General features: G+C 41.9%; 1 protein-coding gene across 2 annotated transcripts in view; it reads left to right on the plus strand.

The window, feature by feature from the left end:
- Positions 1–27,500, plus strand: part of LOC135215541 (uncharacterized) — a 57,574-nt gene that overhangs the window by 7,291 nt on the left and 22,783 nt on the right. Inside the window, exons 4-5 of one of the 2 annotated variants that reach the window (XM_064250374.1) lie at positions 12,276–12,482; positions 12,758–18,998. The exons of the other annotated variant lie outside the window; for it this stretch is intronic. Of the exons in view, the coding sequence (XP_064106444.1) occupies positions 14,946–18,998 (4,053 nt within the window). The 5' untranslated portion in view covers positions 12,276–12,482; positions 12,758–14,945. Of the gene's footprint in view, positions 1–12,275; positions 12,483–12,757; positions 18,999–27,500 lie in introns of those variants that run through there. 2 annotated transcript variants of the gene reach the window in all.

A 27,500-nucleotide genomic window follows, 5' to 3' on the forward strand; every position in this document is an offset into this window, starting at 1 on the left:
AATCAAGAAGAAAGTATCACTCATTGAAGTCGCAATACCATGGGACACCAGAGTTGAAGAGAAAGAAAGGGTAAAAATGGATAAGTATCAAGACCTGAAAATAGAAATAAGAAGGATATGGGATATGCCATTGGAAATCGTACCCATAATCATAGGAACACTAGGCACGATCCCAAGATCCCTGAAAAGGATCCGGAAAAACTAGAGGCTGAAGTAGCTCCAGGACTCATACAGAAGAGTGTGGTCCTAGAAACGGCGCACATAGTAAGAAAAGTGATGGACTCCTAAGGAGGCAGGATGCAACCCGGAACCCTACACAAAAAACACCACCCAGTCGAATTAGAGGACTGTGATAGAGCAAAAAAAAAAAAATAGAATAAAATAATAATAATAATAATAATAATAAATACTTAAGGATGAAAATCGCTTTAAATAAGTCGTTAAATTATGTCATTTTTCATAGATTATTTTTGGGTGCGTTGCTAACCCCTACGCAAAACGATATTGGTCACTTGATATACAGTAGATAACCTAATTTACGCACCGCAAATATCATAGTAATATTGATTCATTTTGCCTAGGGAATAACTTACACCCAAAGGTAATTACTAATAATAGGTTGTTCAAAAGCCAGTCATAGCAAGAGCATCTATCATATAAAGGTCTGTTTGAAAATACGTATGTATATATACTATATATATATATATATATATATATATATATATATATATATATATATATATGTTTGTGTGTGTGTGTGTGTGTGTGTATTATATATATATATATACATATATATATATATATATATATATACATATATATATATATATATATATATATAATATATATATATATATATATATATATATAATCTATGTGTGTGTCTATTGATAGAGATGTAGTTATGAGTAAATTTAGTAAGAGTTTACATGTTCTTCGACGACAAATGGCAGTGATTAGAAAGTCCACCGAGCGACATTTTCCAGTAATTAAGAGAGAGGCTGACATTTGCGACTTGGATCGTGACTTGAGACGAATGTGCAGGTCTTTCGAACAGCATTTAGCAGTGATTTGGGAAACGCTCAGTTAGTGATAGCAGTGATTAGAGAAACGCTTAGACGACATAACTGACCCGTGGAAAAGCTGTAGAACAACATCTGGCATTATTTAGCAATATGCTTGGCTGGAATCACTGATTATTGAGAAGAGGTGTTTGCAATCTTACGGGTAAGCCAGTTGAAATTAAAGCAGCTATAAACGTCTCCTATTCCTCTCTTACTGTTTTCATGTATACTAATATTTTCATGCTTTATTTCCCCCACCTCTTTTTCATTCCTTTTACTATACCTCCGTCCATATTATCTTTCTTCCATCTGACTTTCCACTCTCTCGCTTTCCTCGCATGTGCACTTTGAGTAATTTGCTATATGTTCAAGGTCTTTATCCCATGACTTCCGGACTGATTACAGAAATTCGCGTACACTACTCTTCAGACTATAGTAGATTCACATCAACCGTGCATTTGATGTCTAGGCCAGTCCCTAATGACTCCTGATTGGTTGTTGATAAGCCATTTACAGGGCTTGAAACTCTCAGTCTCTCTCGAAAGTTCACATGGGTAGGATCTATGTTCCACCTCTCCTGAGGGATGCGTCTTTCAAAAGTATCCCTCAGGGGAGGGGGAACATACGTCCTACCTATGTGAACCCTCGAGAGAGACTGAGAGTTTCTAGCCCTGTAATTGGCTTAACAAGAGCCAATCAGGAGCGTCGCAAGGGACTGGGCTAGACATCAAATGCACGATTGATATGAATCTACTATAGCTACAAGTTTTTCCTCAATTTTTCTTAGCACATTTTAAAACGCGTCACCTCTTGAAAAGTTGATGGCCATGTCTCGGCATCTGAGCGATTTGGTAGAGCTCAGGCAGAAAAGTCTCCCGTTTCTTCCGCGTTGAGCGGTAAACGGGTTTTCATACGTGATAATGTGATGACCTTACGCAAAACTGGTTTTCTGTTTTGACTCCTCATCCAATGTGTTGCTTACTACACGTTTTGTTGCATTCTTAGTTCCTCGTTGGACGAGTGGTTTACGTGCTCGCCTACCGATTCGGTGGTCGTGTATTCGATTCTCTGCTCTACTAACTTAGAACCAGAGGAATTTGTTTCTGGTGATTAGAAATTCATTTCCCGTTATAATGTAGATCGGACCCCACAATAAGCTGTAGGTCCCGTTGCTATAGTTGATTCACATCAACCGTGCATTTGATATTTAAGCTAGTCCCTTACGACGCTACTATGTGAACTCTCGAGAGAGTTCACATAGGAAGAATGTATGTTCCACCTCTACTGAAAGACGTATACCTCAGGAGAAGTGGAACATAGATCCTACCCATGTGAACTCTTGAGAGAGACTGAGAGTTTCCAGTCCTGTCATTGGCTTATTAACAGCCAATCAGGAGCGTCGTAAGGGACTGGCCTAGACATTAAATGCACGGTTGATGTGAATCTACTATAGTATCCAATTGGTTCTTGGCAACGTAAAAATATCTAATCCTTCGGGCCAGCCTTGATAGAGCTGTTAACAAGCTCAGTGGTCTGGTTAAACTAAGATATACTTAACCTCTCGACACCTGCTTTATATCCGAGTTTGCATCTGCAGGTAAAGAAATGTTTAATGTTTCGCTATTCAACCGACAAATGGTGAGACTGCATAAACTGTCATCAAAATTGATTGCTATCATACTTCACAAAAGCACCAAATATCTGTCGTTTTGCGTTCATTTTTCAGCCTTGAGGATCTCATGTGACGCTATGTGATGCAGTTTGCACCATCAATTACAGGGACATTTTTGCCACGTTCCATTCAGCACAAAATTTCATTTGCTTACCTGATCCTTGCTGGTTCCCACATCCAACTTTGGGATATTTGTACATATATATATATATATATATATATATATATATATATATATATATATATATATATATATATATATATATATATATATATATATATATGATATATATATATATATATACACGTGTGCGTGTTTCTGTGTGTACTTATGTGTGCGTGAGTGTGTTGCGCGAGGGAGGTTATATTGTATGCAAGATTTATTAGACGAAACTGTAACCTATTCTTTACATACATATACATGTACGTGTTTCTATGTGTACTTTTGCGTGTGTGAGTGTTACGCGGGGGAAGTTATATTCTATGCAGTCTTTATTAGGTGAACTGTCTGTCAAATAGACGAAACTATAACCTATTCTTTGCACACGTCATAGATATTCGTCCATGCAGTGAAATTCTGGAGTTATTCTTATCAATGCTGCCATATTCCTAGCAAACGGAAAACCATTTACGCTCGCGAGTCAATAGTAGTCGTATATCCCATCAATGATAGTAGTAATTGCTATCAATTGTAGTAGCAATTCCTATCAATTGTAGACGTATTTCCTAACAATTGTAGTTGCACCTCTTATCAATAGTCGTCGTATTTCCTAATATGGGTGATGTACCGCAATGGAGATAGCATCTTATAATTTGTTTTAAATTACCCCCACATAGAATGTCTTCTTATTGATTGTCTGGTTTATTTTCCCCGAATTTTGCAAAGCAGCCACTAGTGACCTGCCCACTTTGATGTTTGTTGTAATGATGTGTGCAGATCATTCTTTTAATTTTCCATCAATTTGATTATGAAGCAGTAAAATAGTTATTTAAATATAAAGCATCATATAGTATGCATTAGCCACAATGCCCTCCTAACCACTCGAATTCATCACACGTCTTGGATGCCTTTGTCACTACAAAGCCTTAGAGCCAACTGCAAGAAATATGAAGCAACTTTGATATCCCCTCCCGCTACCGAACATCAGTATTGCTTAATATTTCTTGCATTTGGTTCTAAGCCTTTGTACTAACTAGTGACAAGGTATTCAAAAATTCCATACACAGATTACTCAGTGCTGAAGACAGAGGGTTACCCATTACCATACCAAAATGAGTTTTGTCGCCCCTCCCCTTTTGACACTACTATGAGATTCAGGGCCTCTGTAACACGGTTTTTTCGCAATAACTTTTTATCTATGCATTTCATAAATGTAACGCTTATTCAGAATACATATTATATCAACACATAAATTTTGAGTGTATTCTGCACTACGTAGGTTGAATAAATATGGTACTTATAATGTAAAAGTGACCTTTTTTGAAGACGGGCCAACTTACTCAGAGAAAAGGTTTCGAACGCACTCGTTACGCAACTTATGACATCATTTCTTCCCTCTTTCTCGATGGATGATTGGCTATACGTAACGAAGGCTAAACCTCTGGCAACAATGACATACAAATGTAAATACAAGCAAAGCAGTACACTTTATGAATTATGGAACCTCCCCACTGATAATTGTCATAATGAACAAACCAACAAAATATGTTAATAAATACAAAAACAAGTTTCCAAAGAAATAACAGTCTACTTTATAGGTCACAATCAGATTGACAAGATGTAGGGAATAGTTGGTAATTACCAAAAACATAGTAGACAAGCTTGATTTGATAACTGCTATATCCAATGTCAAGCAATTTTTATTTATTGGCTATCTACCTATTTACTGAAAAAAAATAGCCGGTACCGTATATTGGCCTTAAACCTTCACCAATAATTATCGTCAGAATGGTGACTTCATGAGGCTCCACCCACTTTCGCCTCGTTATAATTCAGGATAACACTGAAGGCTACCATGGGCATTGCTGGATTAGAAAATTTAACTTCTGACTATAAAAACTAATTTCTCGAGTAGTTGTAGGAAGTGCTAAATGATCCTCAAGGATCCCAGCAGTTGGTCTAAACGTTTAATTCATGTATATTACTGCTATACTGTTGCGGCACTACTGCTACAGTAGTATTACTACGCTAGCACTGATACCCCACCCACATCTATGTATCGTTCCGCCATTCATTAAGTCTTTGGGTTTCAGAGCCGATGGCATTTCTGTCTGGTGGATGGGCGGGGCAACATTTAGTCAAAAGGTGTTTGTTTACCTTGCTTACGTAATGAATGTTTTTCGACTCTTGGCTCGTAATCATTGGCCATGACGTCGGCTAGTTCATTTTTACTTAATAAAAATCAAAACTATCGGGTTTAGGTTATTAATAATGCTGACAAAATTTGTGTGTGGTTGTAAAATATACATATGTCAACTTTCAGCTACATCCAATGCTTTGACAAGGAGCAAAGTCCCAAAAACCGTGTTACAGAGACCCTGAATCTCATAGTAGTCAGGTGTGCATTAAGTCTTTAATGGTTATCATTTTTTTCCGTACTGTCCCCATATCATATATCGTGATTTTGCACTTGTTAGTCCTTCATTATTGTCTTAGAAATAAAGTCGAAACCGGTCATGAGGTACATCCAGTCTCTTATTCTTTCATCTGTGGTGATGTGTGATAAAGAAATCAATTGATAATGTGATTATAAACATCGATTGACACCACATACACCAACCAGTCTTCCCGCGTTCTTTTTCTCATCTTGAAATATGCAGATAGAGATGGTGCAGATGCCCTCGCTCAAGCTCATATAACCAAAGAACACATGTATAGTTCCTACGTGAATGTCGGGTTGAATAAGTGATTCCAACATTAGTTTTAACTCTTCCGTGCACGAAACACTAACCACACATATGCATCTTAGCAGCACCACTTCGATCTGCACAATGTAGTCTAGTGGATTAGGTCAAAAACTAGTAGGAATTGTGCACTTTTTGAACAGATTACCAAAATTTGGTTTCTAGGAGATTTTTATGTGGTCTTTCCAATAAGATTAGGAGACAAGTGATCTGAGCACTCTGTGACCCTGAAAAATGACATTTTTCAAAATGGCCGCCTTATATTTGCCACTTTTTAAAATTTTTGCCCCGATGTTTGTTTTTAGGAATATTAATTATCTTGATACTTTTTGAAGTACAATGACCATAATGCACTGTTTTTTTACCAAAAATAATAAATAGAACACCTTTCAAGATGGCTGCCAACAAGTCAACATTTTATAACATTTAATTTAATAATTTAATAAATGTACAAGCTTGATCTTGGGGAAAATGTCTCAAAGAGTGCATCCAACATATTAATGACAAAAAGGATTTTTCTGAGGTGCATTACAAGTGTTCCATAGACAGTCAAAAGTGCAGCCAACAATTTAACACAGTAATAGATGCATCAGAAAAAAATTTAATCTTTAGGCATATGTTAAGTGTTTGAAGCTATAGTAAAATGCATTTCTCAAAATAAATGTTATATCACATTTGAGTATTCATCTTGTTTACTCACACCACAATCATAATAATACAGTATATAGTTTGAAATAGTAATATATCTATAATGACTAAACTTAATTAGATTTCTCTTAATACATCATCAAAGTTACATTGTCCTCATCACATATCAGACAGAGCAGGTGGGACAGCCTGGTTTTCATGTCTGAAAAATTCATCCATGTTCCCTTCTCTGGTTTGACAAGCAATGTACATCCGTGAAAATAGCTCAACATTGCTTTTAAGGGCAGATATTTGAAACCTGTTTCTTGAAGCTGCCCTGGATCGTTTTCTCTGGAATAAAGGCACATTATTCTTGGGTATAATATCAGTGAGAAGTGCTGAGCCTTTTACAAGTCTGTCCTCAACAAAGGTTTCATATTGTGCCTTTCCTATAGTATTGATAGACTGGATAGACAAAACTACTTCTTTGGGCATGACTTCTTTGGTATCAAGTGCTATGAGGTCTTGGCTTTCTTCATTGAAAGGATTTTCAAGTTTCTGAAAGGTATTTACTATTGCTCTCACATCCTCAGTAAACTTTGCCTGCGTTGATGGTCCTTGATCATGATGCAGACGTACCCTTTCTTGATTTGAAAGCTGGAATGAGTTTTCAAACTCCTCAGTGATTCTAACAACCTCTGGTCCTGCAGTAGCCCACTTTTGCATGGCAGCTGAGTTCTCCGTCAGACCTATGATACCGCCATCTCCTTTGATTTTGGCATTCATTTGCTCGTGCGCTTGGTCCAAGGCCATGAGAGAAAACAGGTGATCTGACCTCTGTACAACAAAATGACCTTGCTTTGAATTGGACGTAGGTTGTTGGACTTCTCTGGTAGCTGTACCATGTCTCTAATGTGAATGGGAAGCCAGCGGGCATACTTGGTGTTATCCATGGAAAACATCCAATGAACTAGCTGTCCAAGGCACTCAACATAGAGATCAAAATTGCCTTCACGTAGAGAACGGATATACTGCAATGCAAGTAGCTCCAACTCCTGCACCATATTCCAGTACTGAAACTGAGGTGTACTCTTGACTCTTGAATCAACCCACATGTGGAAAGACATTGGCACTTCATATGGAGCAAGTGATGACAGGTAGGATGCATATGCTTCTTTCTTCAGTATATGTAATGCAGCAGATGTAACTTGATGCAAATAGCGTGACCTGGTCACGTGTGAGCCTTTTAGAATAGCTTCTGCACGCCCTGAAGTGGTAACACCAGCCTGGACTACAATACTGCTCCATCCACTTCCATCAAGAAGATCTCCCAACAGCTTCATTACATTCATTTCAATGTGCAGTCCCCCCATCATGATAACAATTTTGCTCTCACCAAACCTCTCTGGAAATGCCCACTGGATTCTTTTTGCAATAGCAAACAATGGTTGGTCCACTGTGATTACAGGGACCTGGCCTGGGTTGAGATTTGCAGTGGCCTTTGTTACCAGTTCCATAGAATGTGAAATCATAGCTGCAGTGTGGGCCTGCTCTGTGAATAGTGGGAGTAGAGCTATAGGGGAAGGTGGTCTTATTTGTTCTGTTGTTAGCCTACTTGCGTGGTAGGCTGCCCATGAAACATGGTCATCTGGATCAAGTTTGTCCTTTTCCCAATTTCTCACCAACTGTTTCAAGCCAGAGGTCTTCTTGTTCTTTTGCCATATTGGCAATATTTGTGAGCTTTGGTTTCACCTCTCCTTGTCTTGGAACCATTGGCTCTGAACTGGGCATTTCCAGTGGAGGAATCTCTGAGTAATCATCTGGCAATGGTAGCAATTTACCTTGTTTGGTTCAATACAGATTTTGGTTCTTTCAGTTCCAGGATTAGATACAGTAGGAAACTGAGTTATGGAAACAGCTGTTCCATGAAATGAATCCTTTGATGTTCTTGAGGAAGTGTTATGGTCGATGTTGTCCACTGCCCCAACAGTGAATATGCCCTTTCTTAGAGTTGTAGGACAGACACATCCATCTTGTTCAAACTGCTTGATGACACCATTGGCAAGAGCTGTTGAGAGCTCTTGAGTGCGTTCATATGATATACAGAGTCCATGACTAAACAAAGTATCAACAAGACTTCTTTGTCGAGTTTTTGCATGGATGAGTAGGGCTGCATAGATCGAAAATGTTGTCTCTCTGCACTTCTGATGTCTTGTAGATGAAGCTTCTCTTGAGGTCTTCTTCGTATTTAAAAAATCAGTAGCTGTGACAGACAAAGGGCTATTTGGTCATAGCATCATCATCACATTGTTGATCTTTGATACAAGGTCCTTGTAATATCATCTTTACAAGGACAAGAAGACTTCTTGGGACCACATTCTTTTCACATCCTGGCTCAAAGTAACCATCAAATGAGTATTCATGGGAAAGTATATCTCTGCGAACTATTTTAGCTGCATGCATCAAATCGAATACTTCCTCATCATCATGTACAAGCAATGCGGATAGCCTTTCCAATATCTCTGTCAAACATCAATATTATATCTCTTCCCTCACTATGGGCCCTGAGGTCTGGAATAAGAGCTAACAACTTTTCTTTAAGTCTAGTCGTATGCACCTTTTGGGTATATGTTGGATCTATTTTAGCCATTCTTGCATCATACATTTTCCCTAGGTCTGCAAGTTTAAATACTGGAAGTGATTCACCTCTCTGTTCTTCTATGTGTGAAACCAATTCACTTAGAACTAGCCCAGTGTTGAAAGCATCTTTTGTTCCACTGTCATCAATATTCTTCTTTTACCTAACTACGTGTTTGTACAAATCTGTCATGCATTTGTGGTGATAAACAGCATCACGAGCTGGCAAATCTCCAGCAGAAAGTTTGCCGAAAAGTTTTCTGTCTTATAGTATATGAGCATACTCTCGGACTCTGCGATCAACATTTAGTGACATTGCTTTGATCAAAGGTGCTTCACTCTCATCTTTCTCACAGAAGAAGCATAACTCTGCTTTTGGCATGCTGTCACTGCTTAATCTAAGCTTCTTTTTTGCTGGGCTTGGTTGACAGCCAATCTCCTGCTTTGCTTTCTTTTCTTTCTTAGCCCTCTGTAGCTTCTGGTTGTTGAAAAGGCCTTCACATGACTTGTGAAACTTGGCATCATTTTCTTGTAGCGTTGCTTCAATTCCTTTGCCATTGTCCAGTCTTTTAATGTCGATATCCAATGGAACACATCCAAGTTGTTCAAATTCATATATATTTTCTGCTAACCTTTTGTAACTACATTCACTGTCTCTTCGTTGTGTTTTACCACCTGGGAGTTTAAGTTTCTCATTTGGTTTCATAACCTAGCATAAAATACATAATGTCCAATCTGTTGAGGGTTTAGCAGTTTTCTGCATGGCAGCTCCTTCCACTGGATCTACTTGCATGCACATTTCAGACATTTTCTATGGTTAAACTGTTAGCAACTACAACTACCACCACCACTAGTCTATATACATGTATGTACACATTCAGGGCGATTGCTTCATGAAGGGTTTGGCTATATAATTGTATTTGATATTTATGCACCTGAAATAAAATGAAACAGGAATTAGATGTTTAAACAGATTGGAAGACATATACAAAAACAGATAGACAGACAGACAGACAGCCAGTCAGAAGGACATATGGATATACAGACAGGATATAAGAGAAAGAGATGGATGACACACCTGAAAACATAAAGCACCACCCTTCTATATGGTTTACTCAGGAAATCATGCAAAACCATGAAGTATCTATCATCAATGTATGCACAAAAGTTTAATTTGGAGGCAGCCATATTGAATTTTCAAAATGGCTGCCACATATATTTTTAATTTTTGAGTTACCTGGAAGACAGGTCACATTATTGAACACAGGTTTGGACACCAAGATCATATTTCCGTCTCTCCTACCAACGAATTTATACATAAAGGTAACTTCAGGGCAGCCATCTTGGATTTCCAAGATGAATGCCACACATGTTGGACTTCTGGTAGCAGCACGTGATAGGACACATTGATCAATATAGGTAAAGCTACTAAAATCTTGTTTCTACCTGACTTACAACAGAAGTTATAGGCATAGGTCTATTTTAGGCGGCCATTTTGAAAAATGTCACTTTTTGGGGTCATGGAGTGCTCAGATCACTTGTCTCCTCATCTTATTAGAAAGAGCATCAAAAAGTCTTCTAGGAGCCAAATTTTGATAATCTGTTCAAAAAGTGCATGATTTTTTCCTAATCTACTAGACTAATGAACGCACCCGAGCATCGGATTTTTTTTTAATTCGTCAAAAATCAGGAAAGATTGTCTAGCAAAGATGTTTGAACAGACGTCACGAGATACTGCTTCTCCTCATATTAAGGGGTGGGTGGAGCTTGTGAACTACGCCTTCGCCAAAGTTTCCTTTTCCAGAAGCCACTTGGCCACGTCACCTTACCTGTGAGATTTACTTATCAGTGCTGCTTATTTACATCCCTATAGCTTTGTTATTTCATACTCAATCTTGCCGATTTTGTTGCCAAGGTGTTTTGAAAATGCCATATTGCATGAGAGCGCTATCTCATAAAAGTAAGGGCCTGGCAAAAGAAAGAGAGAGAGAGAGAGCGGTTGGAGTAACTAGCATGGGAGGTTTTCAGAATCCTTCCTAACAAGCTCTGTTTAACAGACCACCTCCTCGGCGAGCACACCAGATTACATTTCATTTACTTATCTCTATACATTTTTACACTTTACACAGTGCTTTATTTTATGCAATTTATGTGTTGTCGTTATTTTCTTGTGCTGCTATGTGCAACTTCTTTTTTTTTTTTTTTTTTTTTTTTTTTTTTTTTTTAACGTGAATATGCCATAGACCAAACCTGACGACGCTTGGTATATCGGAAGAGCTTACTAAATCTCTTTTGAAAAGAAGATTGACCGTTCAGTGAAATCTTACGATGTATATTGGACAAAAGCGCACCACCATCAAGATAATGACCGCTAAGAAGTTACTAGAAGAACTATTGAGAAAAAGAAGACAGTTTGAAACTTCAGTGCCACATACTACTATCATTAGAAAAGGAGGAGTGAAAAGTGCATCAGGACCATAAACGGAAAAAGGAGAATGAAATGAAATTGTTGATCCTAATAAGTCGGTGGACCAACAATGCCAGTTACGAACATGTCGTCAGCCTAACGAACAAACACCTAGTAGATAGAAAAATTATTGTGATCAGTGCTTTGAGCTACGGGTTAAATTTCATTTTGTCAACTGGTGCAATGAACAGCGTGGAAATTTCCAAAGGACAGTGCAATCTGGGAAGCTATAATTAAGGGAATGATTTATGGAAATATGAAAAAGTCAGGCACCCAAAATGCCCTTAAAACATTTATGGTTAACATTAATGAATTGAAAAATTATAAAACATACACATGACAAAAGCAGACAAATCAGATACTCTGGCGATTTTGTATAGGCGCGAGTATATAAAAAGACGGATAATCTTTCGAGTGAATGTGCAATTTGTAGAACGTTAAAATATTTAAGAATTTTGTCGTTCCTTCAATTTGGCACTTGTCAGTTATGGATTTTTAGTCTCCAGCTGTTTTATCTATTCGTTTGTAATGTCCCTTTAGTATATATATGTATATACATATACATATATATATATATATATATATATATATATATATATATATATATATATATATATTGCTATGTTTATTGACATCATCGTCTACCCAGAATTTAGTTAATTATTTTGATTTGTAAAAAGGCAGCATATTCCTCCAATATCAGCTGATTTAGGCGGAAACCAAAGCTAGCCCGCCAGAGATAGCATTTCCTTTTGGATGGGAGGGGGGGGGGGGGGAATATAGTCTCTTGTCAGCTTTAGGGACGTATCCCAAAGGGAAGGATGTAGGCAGACTGGTACTTCTTAGGCCTATCTTAGCTCTTTTTTCCTGTGAACCCTCTGCTGGCTGTATGTTCTATTTCCAGGATTGCCCTGCTCGTGGGGGGTTAAGCTGACCCCCAACACCCAGGAAAAACACCTGCATTCGCCCTCAGTCGGCTCGAGTCGTGACCTCGGACGGATGTCTCCAACCAGCCTTCCCACTTAGGCCTAACGGCGTTACTGGCGCGCCCAAATCTGAGACAAAGCCGGACGCCGCATCTCTACGAAGGTCCACTGATCATGGCATCCAGGTATGTCTTGTGAAGCAGCATATTGCCAGTTCCTTACCTCCTAATTTTCCCAATTCAAACTTCTAAATCAAAAGAACTCATCCCTTTGTTTCCTCTCACTGCCTCATGGCCGCATGCTTCCCTTGTGTGATCGTCCCAGACAAATGAAGTCTTCAGTGCATACCTCAGTAAAACATTAGAGTTCCTTTGCCCCAGTGTTAGAGAACTGAAGAATCGTAACTTGTGCAAGAAGTCCTTTTTCTTTTTATCTTGTCTAACCTGGGATCTTTTTCCAGATTCCCTGAGTCACGTGTCCAAGTCTCTTCGCTCGCAAGTGTTGCATTACCGCAAGATTTCAAAACCAGCTTTTATGTGAATTTCATTTTGAGCCAGCTATCATCCACTTGAGAGATATTATTAGTCCATGTGGGGACCAGTTGCATTTACTTAACCCTGGCTGTTAAGCAGCCTCTTGTAAATAAATAGATTTAAAGTAATTAGCTGAGTTTCTGGCGACCTTTTCCTCTAGAGTAAATGTTCACTTTAAATCCTTTTTACGGTAAGTTCAAGTAATTTACTCTTTTTCCCTCAACTATTCCTGTTTACGTATTGGAACCTCATTCAAGGCCAGGCCCATACGTAACAATGGCGCACCTTGACGAAATTCGAACCTAGTGTCGTGAATTTCGAACTGATCATTCGAAATCCCCGCCATTTAACTTCACAAGTGTTGCGTTAAATCGGGGCAAGACTGAGGGATCTCGCGGGCGATTCATTGAACAGAAAGCTGTCCAATACACGACAGTTAAGACGCAATTCCTAAATGCATGGCGGGGAAGGAGCGCGTCTTATAGTAAGGAAGACGTTATGAATTTTCATTAATAAATATAATTTGCTAATCACTAGTACGAGATAAATCATCTATGTAGAGATTTGGAGCCAAGGACTCCGTAGCCATTCAAGAATTTGCAGATTACGGCCTTCAGCCAGAACTTTGAGTCAATTCCTTGATCCTAAATGATAACATAACTGTCATATTTCACATTCAGGAGTAAAATACATTAAGTGATTTCCGTAATGTCTAATAAACGATGATTCCCACCTGAATTACAAGGATTCTGTAGTTCACGCGGGAAAGCGTAAGTTTCTTTTGAAGAAGGGCGAAGCAACGGTTCATTCCTGCCCAGACCCTGAACCGTGTGTGTGTCTCAATTCTCCGACTCCCAGCTATCGCCATGCTAGGTCGAATTCCGTTGTAACTGTAAGTTAACTTTATCCACGTATAGATGTGTCATCCCTGCGATGAGGGACTCGATTTATGCAGCGAACGAAAGCTGCCAGCGTAAGGATGTTATTTGTTTGTGACATTGAGTCAATGGGTCTCGTATTGTGCAGATTTTTCGTCCAGTCGTGGACTTAGTGCTTTACAAGCACGTGATATCAAAGACCCTATGGGCTACCACCTAAAAAAGCCATGAGAGTTTTCAGGTTCCTTGAATCAAATTAGTGAGAGTAGTAAGAAACTGCGTGTACTGTGGAATTCTGCTAGGAACTTTAGTTTCAGTGTATTGTTAATGTATTTAAATGTTTATTTTTCGTAATAAAACTGTTTTGTTGACCAAATTTTATTGAATCTCACCCTGATAGTTTTAGAGTGCGCGCCTCCTTAAGGCCTTGTCATCGGCCCAGAACATCCGGGCACGAATAATAAAAAAAAAATTATAAAAGTCGAAGAAATTCCCGACATTTGGTCCTTCGAACCGGATGACAAGTGCGCTCTAGAGCTTGAAGGGAAATTTCAATAAAGTATGGTCTATAGGGTAGCCCTGATAGGACACAGTCAGCTCCCACCGAATCTGCCACAGTGTTCAGATAACCAGATTGAGATCTATAGAAGGCCAGGAGGTCTGGTCAGTCAGTTTTTAGATAGTAGTCTATCATTCTGGCAGAGACGGTATGAGTTGGTTGTGTTATATATAGGAGGAAACGACCTAGCAATCGATCACCCCAAAACCGTTTGGGATAATTTATGTACTCTTATTGAACGCTTGAGGAAAATTTGTGAAATAATTGCTATCTGCGACGCAGAGATCAGAGAGTATCTCCCTGATAATCGTTTTGCTATAAATTCCGTTGAATATGTCAAAAAAGTAAAGAACTTTAATGCGAGAATCTCCAAATACTACTACAAAAGAAGTTGGTACGGAGTCCGACACTTGCCTATGAACTCTCGTGCCTACCGCGAAGGCAAACAAAGGGACGAAGTCCATTTTGATTCAGAAATCCGTAACGCATTCCTCAATCGTTTGATGAGATTAATCAGGAGAGAGAGAGAGACAGACAAAATAACTAGGCTCAGCTTGTTCCAATGTGCAATTAGCCCCACGTGCCACTAGTCTTTGCACCCCGTCTTCCTAACGTAAGAAAAATCCAAATTCCCAGTTTGCATAACCCCCCTCTAAGAAGTAGAGTAAATAATACAAAATGGCAGTGGCTATGATTGTTCACATCGAGGCTTCGCTGAGACTCACCGCGGACTTACTCGCCGAATCACAGCGTGCGTTAGTAGAAACGTATCCTGAGAGCGTGTACCAAAATTTGGTCACGCAATTGAGACAAGAAGAAGGTCAGCTTCAAGAGCTGTACAAACGTCAAGTCGTAAAGTTAGAATCTAACTTAGATGCCAGAATCAGGCAAACCTTAGCAGAAGCTGTGCGAGCTTCTACCCTTTTGTTGAATCAAATCGATAAACTGAAAGTCACTCAGACAGGGAATGTTTCCCTCCCCAAATTGAAACCGCTGCCTCTCCCCACTTTTGAAGGGGAAGTACAAGAATATGCTTCTTACAGAGAATTGTTCACGATCCACGTGGATCGAAGGGCAGATTTGGACGACGTGTCCAAATTTACTTACTTGTTAGGGAATCTGGGCAGGGATCTGCTTAGGATCGTTAAATCCCTAAGTGTAACCGCCATGAATTACCAGGTTGCGTTAGATCTCTTGGATAAGCAATATGGTAATGTACACCAAACGCTCGTGATCTTGCATCGAAAACTTGCCAACATATTCGTACCTTCGTTGAACCCCGTAGAGCTGAAGAAGTTCAGGTTTGAGTTAACAGTGATCATTGAGCAAATAAAGAGGCTCAGTACTAATGATATAGGCCATGGCATGGTCATGAGCCTTATCAATCAGAAGTTGTCAGAAGGAAAGCTCTATCGAAAGGTGGTCAAACACCTCAGAAAATGCGACTATAGTTTAGAAGAATTTTTTGAAGCTATAGACTTCATAATTCGCATGTTGGAAGATGACGCGTTACAGCGAGGTGAGAAATTAGAATCTGATAAGAAAAACGATGTCAGCGTTAGACCCAAAATGAAACCTATGCAGAATAATTCTTGTCCCTTTTGCAATGAACAGCACCCGCCTCACGGATGCCGCCAAGTAAGTGACGTGGCTGCCAGACGCCGCATTCTACTAAGGAAGGGCCTGTGTTTTAATTGCCTTCAGTCAGGTCACCGTAGTGATAGATGCACTAACCCCAATTCATGTAAAAGTTGTGGAAATAATCATAATAGTTCCATTTGTGATAATAGCAGCTTTAGAAAAGCACATTCAGTTCCCTCCACTTCGTCCCAAAGTAATCCCAGTTTAGTAAGTAACAGTCAAGCTACAACCTCCCGCCCTGCAGTAAATGCCACGACCAGGCAGCACGATAGAAACCCCCGTCCGCCCAAAGAGAAAGTAGAATCACAACCGTATAAGAGCGCTAAAGTAGCCCAAACGTCTAGTGTAGATCTTCCCTGTACGATTTTGCCAACGGCCATGGCCGAGATCCATCACAAGCAGGGGAGTAAACGGGTTCGCTTGTTTTTGGACACTGGGAGTCAACGAAGCTTTATCTCTGCAAAAACTGCAAAGCAGTTAGGCCTGCCAGTGGTAGGCAAAGTAGCGTTGAACATTGCTCCCTTTGGTTCAGCAGAAATCAGTGGCCAGTATGACGTTGTGAGTTGCCGGGTAGAGATGGGTAATAAAATTATTCAAATGAAACTAGTTGTTCACGAGAAAGTAGATGTCCTGATTCATAACGCAGGTTATGTAAGAGTAAGACAACACCTAGTAGGGAAGGGAGTCACGTTAGCAGATCCTGACAGTAAGAGCGATAAGTTACGAAACGTGCACATTCTTGTGGGTGCAGACTATTTTAATTATTTCATTATTGGAGTAGAAAAGATCGATGGGATAAGTCTTTTTCTGACCCATAATGGCATGTCGTCATATGGGAGAGTGCCACAGTGGCTATTAGAAGGTCACAAGATAGATCATGTGAAAACACTCAGGGTATGTAGGGTCGCGAGCGAACCAATTGCATTTGATGTTGATGAATGGTGGCGTTTAGATACCTTAGGCATCGCCCCATCCGAGCAGTACACTGTCCGTGAAGCGGAAGCCATGCGAAAGGTTTCGCAGAGTGTAACGAAGAAGCCTGAAGGATATCAGGTTAGCTTGCCATTCCGTTCAGAAGGTAGGCCAGAAACAAACTTTAGAAATGCTGTAGCACAGCTGGATTCACTGCAAACCAAATTTCAGAAAGACAAGGAATACTATAATCAATATCAGGGAGTGATCAACAAATACCTGGAGGCAGGATTTATATATGAAGTAAAAGATCCAAAAATAGAAGGATACTACATGCCGCATTTCGGCATTAAACAAGATAGCCGCACGACCCCCCTTAGAATCATATTCAATGCCTCATCCAAAGCTAAGAATAATAAATCCTTAAATGAATGCCTGTTACCTGGGCCTAATTTAGTAGAGTTGGCCTATAATTTGCTTCTAAAGTTTCGAATGAATAAATACGCCATGCTTGCAGACAAAAGCAAAGCATTTCATAGAGTACTATTAGATCCCCGTGATGCCAAATATACAAGATTCCTGTGGCGAGAGGTAGCAGGTCGAGCGCTGACCTTCGCTTTCAGAGTCATGGTGTTCAGCATCACGGCTAGTCCCTTTTTGTTACAACAAGTATTGAGTCATCATTTTAGTTTAGAAGGAAGACCTGAATTAAGCAAGTCATTTTATGTTGATAACTATGTTAGTACCTTTGAAAGTTTGGATGAGATGAAAAAGGAACAAGAATCTGTACATGCAATTTTGGATAGGGCCAGAATGCCGTTAGAAGGGTGGGCAACAAACAGTATAGCCTTCGATAGCGAGAGAGAGTGGAAAAAACCTGTGAATGTGAGCATGCTCGGGCTGAGATGGGCTCGAGACGTCGACCGTCTGTGTGTGAAAGAGAGAGAGAGGATTCATGAATTGGGGGAGGGATGGGTACCTACGAAGCGTAGGGTACTATCTTTGCTAGTGTCAATTTACGATTCGCTGGGTCTAGTCAGTCCTTTATTTGTTAGGGGAAAGCTGTTTCTCCAACAACTTTGGGAACAAGAGATTGGATGGGATGACGTGTTATGTAAGGAAAAGGCTAAAGAAGCGCGAGAACTGCTAGCAGAGTTGAAATCAGTCGGTGATTTAACATTTCCTAGAGCGGCAGGAGTCAGAAGATCCGAACTCCATATATTCACCGATGCCAGTAGTAGGGCATACGGTGCTGTAGCGTATGTCAGAGATAAAGAAAGTAACGTAAGATTGCTCACCAGCAAAATGAGAATCACTCCGAAAGGGATGCTTAAAATCACCATCCCTAAATTAGAACTTTTAGCTTTGCTGCTAGGTTGTAGGCTAGCGAAAACGATTAAAGGGCTAATAGAGCCACAAGAGATTAGTATCTGGTCAGATAGCAAAGTTGCATTAGCCTGGGTGGCATCCCCGGATGCCAAGGACAATAAAAATATCTTTATATCTAACCGTGTGGCGGAAGTTGTTTTTCTCCGCCAGATTTGTGATTTCAGATTGAAGTATGTGCCCAGCAAACAGAATCCTGCTGATGTCTTGTCTAGGGGCGCAACAATCCAGCAATTGCAGCAGAACCCTCTTTGGCGCCAGGGTCCAAAGTTCTTGGGAATCCCAGGAGAGCCTGTTCCTTTCAAAGAGGCAGATCTAACAAATATCAGAACCGTGGTAATGGCAGTGCAGGAACTGAGGGAAGAAACAAGGTCTATTCCCCCAGGAGGGATATGGGAACTACTACTCAGGGAGGTTGAGTTCCGAATTTTGATTAGAGTAACCAGATTAGAGTTAAAGTTTGCAAAAGTGAAAAGGGATCCTTTTCGAGTTCTTGTCTTATTAGAACAAAGATTCTATTTACCTACTGTGTATGCATATTTGGAGGGAGAGGTCAGACCCCCACGTGAGATATTGAATTTTGGGAGGCAATTAAATTTAATTATAGTAGATAAATTGATTTGCACTAGGGGACGAGTGTCCCAAATTGAAGAGATGAAACATTTGAGTCTTTTGCCTGCTAAGGGACACTTAGTCAGAGCATACTTAAAGTATTTGCATTGTTTGCACCTCCATTGTAATGTTAATACGCTAATGGCGATTTTTGACAGAAATGCTGGACGCCAGGCCTGAGGTCTATTGCTAAGCAAGTTGTACGGAAGTGTCCAGAATGCGTGCTAGCCTTCCAACTGCTGATGAGACAACCACCACCACCCCCCCTGCCGAAGGGAAGGATCACCTTGCAGAAACCATTTGCCGCAGTCGGCGTGGACCACACCGCGGCCATACAAACAGAAACGCGACCAGGCTATATCCTCATCGTGACATGCATGGCCACCAGGGCCGTGTATTTAGATTTCTGCCCCTCCTTGGATGCGGAGGAATTTGTTCTAGCTCTTCGAAGATTCAGTGTTACGCATGGAGCCCCGACCATAATCACTTCTGATAACCACCAAACATTCAAGACGGCCAGCAACCTCCTTCAGGGACTTTATGAAGAGGATGAAGTCCAGCAGTTCCTGAGGAGGACTGGCGTAGAATGGCGATTTCAAACACCCCGTGCGCCGTGGAAAGGCGGTTTTTTTGAACGTCTGATTGGTGTCACAAAACGTGCCCTTCAGATTGCCCTCGGGAGAAAGTATCTCCCGGAGGCCCACGTATTAACTCTAGTGAAAGAGGCAGAGGCGGTAGTGAATAATAGGCCGTTGATGTATAGCGGTGACAAGTGCGAGGACGAGGTTCTCACCCCCTCTCATTTAGTGCGAGGTCACTTAATTAACTTAATGGCACCTGTTTTGCCAGATGAAGACCTTAATGCTACCTTCACCTCCCGGAGGCTACGAGATAGATATCTTAAACTAACAGACACTTTGAAAGCCTTCCGGGAGAGGTGGAGGAAGGAGTACCTAAGTGCCCTAAGAGCCCGACACGATTGTCAGTCTGGGGAACCCACCAAGCTGCACCCCGGAGACCTCGTGTTAGTAAAGCAAGAAAATCAAAAGCGGGCAACGTGGCCCCTTGGACGCGTCGTGGAGACGTACCCGGACGACGATGGCGTCGTGCGTTCGGCCAAGGTATTGTTCGAAGATGTTGAATCCCTGCGTGCTGTCAGCCACTTGGTCGCCCTGGAACTTGCCCCCTCAGATGACGATGATGGCGTTGGAGACGAACGGCGTGACGATGTTGATGGTGCGACGGAGGAGATGGTGCGTGACGACGACAGCAATGAAGATGAAGAGCTTAATATAGAAGTTTCTCTTGCATGTTGTATTGCATTTTGAGGCGAGTGCCTAAAGTCTATGCTTGTTGCATACAAAGTTGTACATACATGACTGTTTCCTTTTTCATGCCATTGATTGAGTGAAGACAGAGTGCCTTATGAGTGTATATTCATGTTTCCTTGATTGTGATTTTCCATTTATGCCTTTGATCTTATTGCAGGCCCATTGTCTATTGAGTTTCTGTGCTGATTCATGTCTACCTTATGTGTATGGGTACATTTATGTATATATCTGCCATTGATGTTTTGTTTGTATGTGACATTGATTACCTCGGGTGTAATGTTGATGTATAATTTCTTTGACATGTCATGTTTTTTTGTGTACTCTGTTAGAGTCGCTGTGGAGTGCTACGCAGCGAGCCTGACTGAGTAGTGTAGGAGTGGTTACCCACCCCCACCCCCCCCCTGAGCTCAGTCTTTCCTGAATTGTCCAACATTTCAACGCCCCATACTTCGGGTGCGGAGTATGTCGTGAATTTCGAACTGATCATTCGAAATCCCCGCCATTTAACTTCACAAGTGTTGCGTTAAATTGGGGCAAGACTGAGGGATCTCGCGGGCGATTCATTGAACAGAAAGCTGTCCAATACACGACAGTTAAGACGCAATTCCTAAATGCATGGTGGGGAAGGAGCGCGTCTTATAGTAAAGAAGACGTTATGAATTTTCATTAATAAATATAATTTGCTAATCACTAGTACGAGATAAATCATCTATGTAGAGATTTGGAGCCAAGGACTCCGTACCATTCAAGAATTTGCAGATTACGGCCTTCAGCCAGAACTTTGAGTCAATTCCTTGATCCTAAATGATAACGTAACTGTCATATTTCACATTCAGATGTAAAACAGATTAAGTGATTTCCGTAATGTCTAAATAAACGATGATTCACGCCTGAATTACAAGGATTCTGTAGTTCACGCGGGAAAGCGTAAGTTTCTTTTGAAGAAGGGCGAAGCGACGCTTCATTCCTGCCCAGGCCCTGAACCGTGTAAGTACCGTGAAATTTGTGTGTGTCTCAATTCTCCGACTCCCAGCTATCGCCATGCTAGGTCGAATTCCGTTGTAACTGTAAGTTAACTTTATCCACGTATAGATGTGTCATCCCTGCGATGAGGGACTCGATTTATGCAGCAAACGAAAGCTGCCAGCGTAAGAATGTTATTTGTTTGTGACATTGAGTCAATGGGTCTCGTATTGTGCAGATTTTTCTTCCAGTCGTGGACTTAGTGCTTTACAAGCACGTGATATCAAAGACCCTATGGGCTACCACCTAAAAAAGCCATGAGAGTTTTCAGGTTCCTTGAATTAAATTAGTGAGAGTAGTAAGAAACTGCGTGTACTGTGGAATTCTGCTAGGAACTTTACTTTCAGGGTATTGTTAATGTATTTAAATGTTTATTTTTCGTAATAAAACTGTTTTGTTGACCAAATTTTATTGAATCTCACCCTGATAGTTTTAGAGTGCGTGCCTCCTCAAGGCCTTGTCATCGGCCTAGAACATCCGGGCACGAATCATAAAAATAAAATAATAAAAGTCGAAGAAATTCCCGGCACCTAACTTGCTTTAAAAGCTTGTAAAACGCGTTATCCCTTGTAAAACGTAAAATGTAAATGTTTTTACAAAGCGCAAATCAAAGCACACTTGCAGCGGAAGACACACACTGACTCACGGTAAGGTATACCATTCATATAATATGATTATTTTATAACCAATGTTAGCTTAAGGCACGTTTAAGTATTTATTTTAGAAGTGTTTAAAAGAGTGTTAAGTGAGAAATATTATTATATTGTAACGGCAAGAGCGCCGAGTGAATTCTGTTAATTTGTAAATTGCATTGTTTTTGTTTTGACGAGACACTAACACGTGTATTAGATAGATGCCAGAAAGTACCAGATCAAACTAGGAAGTGCTTTGCCAGGGTTTATTGTTGTGTTAGAAAGCCTAGCTAGTTAGGAGTGTTCTACTAATATTTACGGCAAAAGAAGTGTACAATTCTTTTGTCTGTGATATGTTAGGGGAATTCATTTTAACTTAGTTTCATTCAGAGTGTTGGTAACCGCTTAGCAAGCCAGCTCTAGTCAGCTGAGCGTAAACGCTCGCAAAAGCTGGCCAGCTTTGTAAGCTTCGCGCATGCGCTTTCCCTGCCAACCTTCGTTTCGCACAACGCAGCCATGTTTTTTATCCCTTTAAGAATTATCTCGATTATTTAAGCAAAGTAGCCTAAGTCTTGATGTTTTAATGTAAATAATATCAATCTTCATACTAGCATCGATCGTTCTGCCAGAGAAATTAACGTAATTCATCTTGAATAAGAGATTAGAATTTCGGGTGTGTAAATCGCGTTCGCATTTACAGATCAGCTGTTTGAACGACACGCTGTCCAACCCGCTCTGCTCGCCTCACCACGCGTCTCACCGAGTATCGCTCACTTGCTCGCTGAGCGAAGGTTTCATTTCCTTTCGTACTAAACGTAACCTTTTCCATTTACAAATGTTTGCTAACATTTCAGCTTAAAATCCTTACCGTCATATTCACTTGTCACAGGGATCTAGTAACCTTACGTAAAGTTAACGTAAATCTTCCAAGAGTAAATTACAAGAATTGTTAACGTAAAACTCGTCATTGTGAAATTCATATTAAAACGCAAATCATTTCATAAGCGCAAGCCGCTACCAGTAACGTAAATATCGTTCATCGCTAGTGCGTTATCATTTTCATAAACCTTATCTAAAGCAATTCTTTCATTACACGTTAACGTAAGTAAATCATTTAACGCAAGTGCGTCATATTGAAACTAAAAGTATTAGTTCAATTAAATACAAGGGAGTTTGTCATATATCATTTTTCACCCTCTCAGAGAGAGAGAGAGAGAACCCATTATTCACGAAGCCAAGAGTACTACGTCCAGTACCATTACCCATACATTAACATTATTTTAGTCTCTTGTGTCTTTCATTTACACTGAGCGTGATACATACGCGCCTGTGTCCGTTGCAGTTTGCAAGCATTTATTTCATTTATCGAGTACTTCAGCAAAGGACTGAGTATTTTCAAATTACCATTACCTGTCGTTACCAGAGTGGTCTTTTCATTTTCTTTATCCCAAAAGACTTGCGTATACCGCAAGCACAAACCGCACAGTGTGCCACCGCAACCTTCATTACTTCTATCAAAGAAGTCATTACCAGTCTAGGACTGGCCACCACCAGTGCACGTCAGGCCTTACCATTTTACAGTGTCACTAATTCGTGACACTGTCCATTGGCTGGCTGCTGAAGTACTCCCACCTTTTACTTTCTCTCCTCCACCATTACACTCTGCCACGAGCAGTGCCATTTCTCTTCAGTATATTTGAGTATACTGCATTTAGTGTCGTCCGACGGGACACACCAGCACGCTACCAGTGCCCAAGGAACGCCTCCATAAGTGCCATTGCACCTGTACAGACGTACAGGTAGCTATTTACCTGCATGTCCGTCCTTACGGAATGCCCAATTAATTAGTGTGTCCGTGTACAAGGGTCAGTGATCCTTCGGAACACTCCAAGGGAACGCCTCCCAAAGTGCCGCAATACCAGCACTACTAGTGCTGTCCAAATGGAACGCCTCCTGAAGCACCGTGCACCTGTACAGGACATACAGGTAGCCCTATACCTGCGTGTCCGTCCTACGGAACGCCCAGTCCATTAGTGTATCCACCATTTTGGATCACTCAACCAAGGAACGCCTCCATAAGTGCCGTGCACCTGTATTGGACCTACAGGTTGTCGCCCATTCCAGCGTCTCCCAAGTGAGGAACGCCCTTAAGTGTGACGTACACTGCACACTCCATTTGACTTTCCGCCTCATCAGAAGGTGCCATTCCAGAAGTGCCACCAACTTACGGGACACTTCCCAAGTGCCACAGAGCTCCCAGTCTTTTCAGACTTTTTCTCTACCACATCGCAGAGCACATTTCCAAGTGAGTGCCTTTTTACACAGTAGGCACTCCCATTCCATTCAGTACCCTTCCTGGCCATTATTTTCAACATTGTCCGAGCCTCTGTTGCAGCCTAAGGGAAATGTCTTCCCCTGCTTCCCGGGACTTCTTTGCCATAGAGCTAGAGAAGCTCCGAACCCTAATAACTCTGGGCAAGGAGGCCGGTTACACTGGGCCAGCACTTGACCAGTGGATAACGGCGCAGCAGGCTGCCGCGCGCCTGCAAGAAAAGGAAGAAAGGGAAAACCAGAGAAAAGCCAGAGAAGCAGAAAGGAAGGAAAGTGAAGAAGAGAGGAAGCATAAGCTAGCTCTCAGAGATGACGAAATCTCTCTGCAAGCTTCCAAGCCCCAGACCATGAGCTGGACTCCCGGTAAGAGGTGGTTGCGGAGGTTCTGCACCACTTGTTGTGTGCGTGGGCATGCTGTGGATTCCGACCAGTGCCCAAGTCGATCTCTACCTTGGGATGAGAGCTTCCAGGGTGAACTTCTCCAAGGCTACCATGTAGCCCTGCCTGATGAACAGTCTCCTATGGCCTATCAGTGGGTACAAGTCATGGCCGACACCGAAGCCCAGGTCTCCCTCATTGCAAGAAAGGCATTGCCTAGGGGTGCCAAAATCCAGACGGACGAAGACATTCAGTTTGAATGGATTCTGTTCCTTCGGTCTTTCTGAATGTGGAAATGCCCTTTCTGGACCAGGAGACCAGGGAAACCACATTGTGCCGCCTGGGCGTAGTTGACCAATTTCATGATGTTTATCAGGTAATATTGGGCCGAGATCTACTAAAGCCGTACCTCCCCTGGACGCAGCTCCCACTACCAGATGCACCGGATCCCTGCAGCATGCCTCATTATCAATCATCAGTTTTAGATTCAGAGACTAGTGCCTTCGATGTTCCCGACATCCGTTCTATTTGCAAACCTGGCCCTGACCCAGTGTCAGAGCCCGAAGTTTCTTCCGCACCATCTCAGCCTCTTACCATTTTACCGCCTACCTCCTCCACTTTGGAAGAGGTAAGCCCACCAGTTAACCCCGGACTTGTTTCTGAGGGTGATTCAACAGAGGACTCTTCACCTGTGCCAGAGCACACTGCCAGCCTTGGTGACTCCACAGATTCGCAACCTGTGGGGCCATCTCGGCCTTACCGTCCAGTGCCACGGAAGAGGTTCTGGAACAAGTTCTGCCGAGACTGTGGCCGCAAGGGTCACATGTCTGCCAACTACGGAGGGTGCGCTAATCACAATATTCCCGCCATCACAATGGCCGTTACAAATTCTTCCTCACTAGGACCCCCGTCTAAAGAGCCCTTTAACAGTCGCACCCCTCCAAAGCCATTATCCGCCAAGCCACGTCAGAGCCTACGACGACTCTGGCGCTCAAATCTCCCTGATACGGGAAGACCGAATCCCCCGAGGGGCTAACGTCGATAGACGTCATTTAATCACCATTGAAGGTATCAACCATATCAAGCTGATCCTTCCGACCGTACAATTGAGAGTCACCAGATTTCACTTCTCCAAAGTTTGTACCCTTGCAGTTGCAAGCTACATTCCAGGAGGTTATGACCTCCTCCTAGGGCAAGACATGAAGTCACCCTCACCGTTCAAGAAGCCTAGGGGTCCTAACCCCACAACAAATCACTCCAAAGCAAGGAGTCATCAAAATTCTACTTCCTCCAGGAAGTACGTCCACCAACAGTCTCCCCCATCATCAAGGAGGGAGATTGATCATTCACAGTTCCGTTGCAAAACCTGCAACGTACTAGGGCACTCCACAAATTGGCCTAGGTGCCCTAGCAGACTACCAGCAGCGGACACTGTCCATTTTCCACAAGGCTTAGCCTTCCAAAAGAGACAGGAGCCTCTGTCTCCCATTACCAAGGGCCCGCTGAGAGGTATTGCACCTCTGGTACCCATCACAGGTCCAGTCGACCTCAACTCTCTGCTAGTGCCACTTGGCAGCACTGAGCAGTGCCAAGCTCCATCCAGCCTGGACGTAGAGCCACCACAGAACTTGACCTCTGCGCCTGGCCCCAAGCTAGCGCCTAACCTAATCAAGGATCCTCCTACAGGAGATCCTCCAACAGGCATGGAGCTTACCGTAGCCCATGGCCAATTTCCAGTCCATGATTCTTCTTCACCCTCACCTCTGTCGCCCGAGGATGAGCCTCCGGCAGACCTTACATTCTCACCTCCTCTGGACAACCAGGAACTGCCCGACCAGGAGTCAGCCTGGAGTTTTCCCCTTACGACGGTTCTCGCAGCAGCCGAAGTGAGGGCCTCCCCTGCAGTAGGTTCCACCTCTACGACGGTTGCTGCAGATACCGAAGTAGGGTGTTCTCCTGCAATCCCTCAGGCTACCACTGCCTCTGCTCCTGATGGCGTTTCTGGCCTTACCCCAGAGTCGGTGCCTCCGTCTACTCCTAGGACTGGTATAGCCAGGCCCTGGAGGAATAAGAAGAAGAAGGGACGTAACAAATTAACAAACTAACCAAAGAGCCACATGCTCTCCTTGACACCTGTGCTGAGGTACAGTGTCACATTCATTTGCAGAGTGATCCTGGCACCTACCCAGAGAAGGTAGCCAGCCTGATCTCTGCCAGTAAAACTAACCCTCTAACCCCTAGAATTGGTAATACTAACCTTCATTTAAATATAATTACCTCATTACATTTCCATCCTGGTCCACTAACCACTCATCATCCTCACGCATCATTACCTCACATCATGTATTTTAACAATTCCGGCGACAAAGCACTGCTGTGCATACCACACTCTGGAATGATTGCGTCTCCAATTAACTGTATTGAGTAGGTTAGGCTAATGATTTAGTACCAGGGCATTAGGGTAGTAGCAAAAAGAATTTTCAAGTAACCTTACCTAGGGGTGGAGTAGAATGTCGTCACAGACAACCAGTAGTTATCACTTAGGCTAGACTACATTAACCCAATAAGTTAGTAGACTTAGCATCTCCACCTATAAGTTAGGTAGGCCACTGTAGTTAGCTGTTCGCTGCTCTACAAACTTCAGTTAGAGTAGGAGAACTGGGTAGTCGAGACGATCAACTTATTTAAGCCAAGGCCTTCACGCCCGAAAGGGAGTGAATGTCTTCTTATCAGGGGGAGCTGCTACGTTTATTGACCTCCTCGTCTACCTAGAATTTAGTTAATTATTTTGATTTGTAAAAAGGCAGCCATATTCCTCCAATTATCAGCTGATTTAGGCAGGAAACCAAAGCTAGCCCGCCAGAGATAGGCATTTCCTGTTGGAAGGGGGGGGGGGGCGGGCGGGGAATATAGTCTCTTGTCAGCTTTAGGGACGTATCCCAAAGGGAAGGATGTAGGCAGACTGGTACTTCTTAGGCCTATATCTT

Source organism: Macrobrachium nipponense, chromosome 5 (assembly GCF_015104395.2).
Source record: "Macrobrachium nipponense isolate FS-2020 chromosome 5, ASM1510439v2, whole genome shotgun sequence".
Classification (NCBI taxonomy): domain Eukaryota; kingdom Metazoa; phylum Arthropoda; class Malacostraca; order Decapoda; family Palaemonidae; genus Macrobrachium; species Macrobrachium nipponense.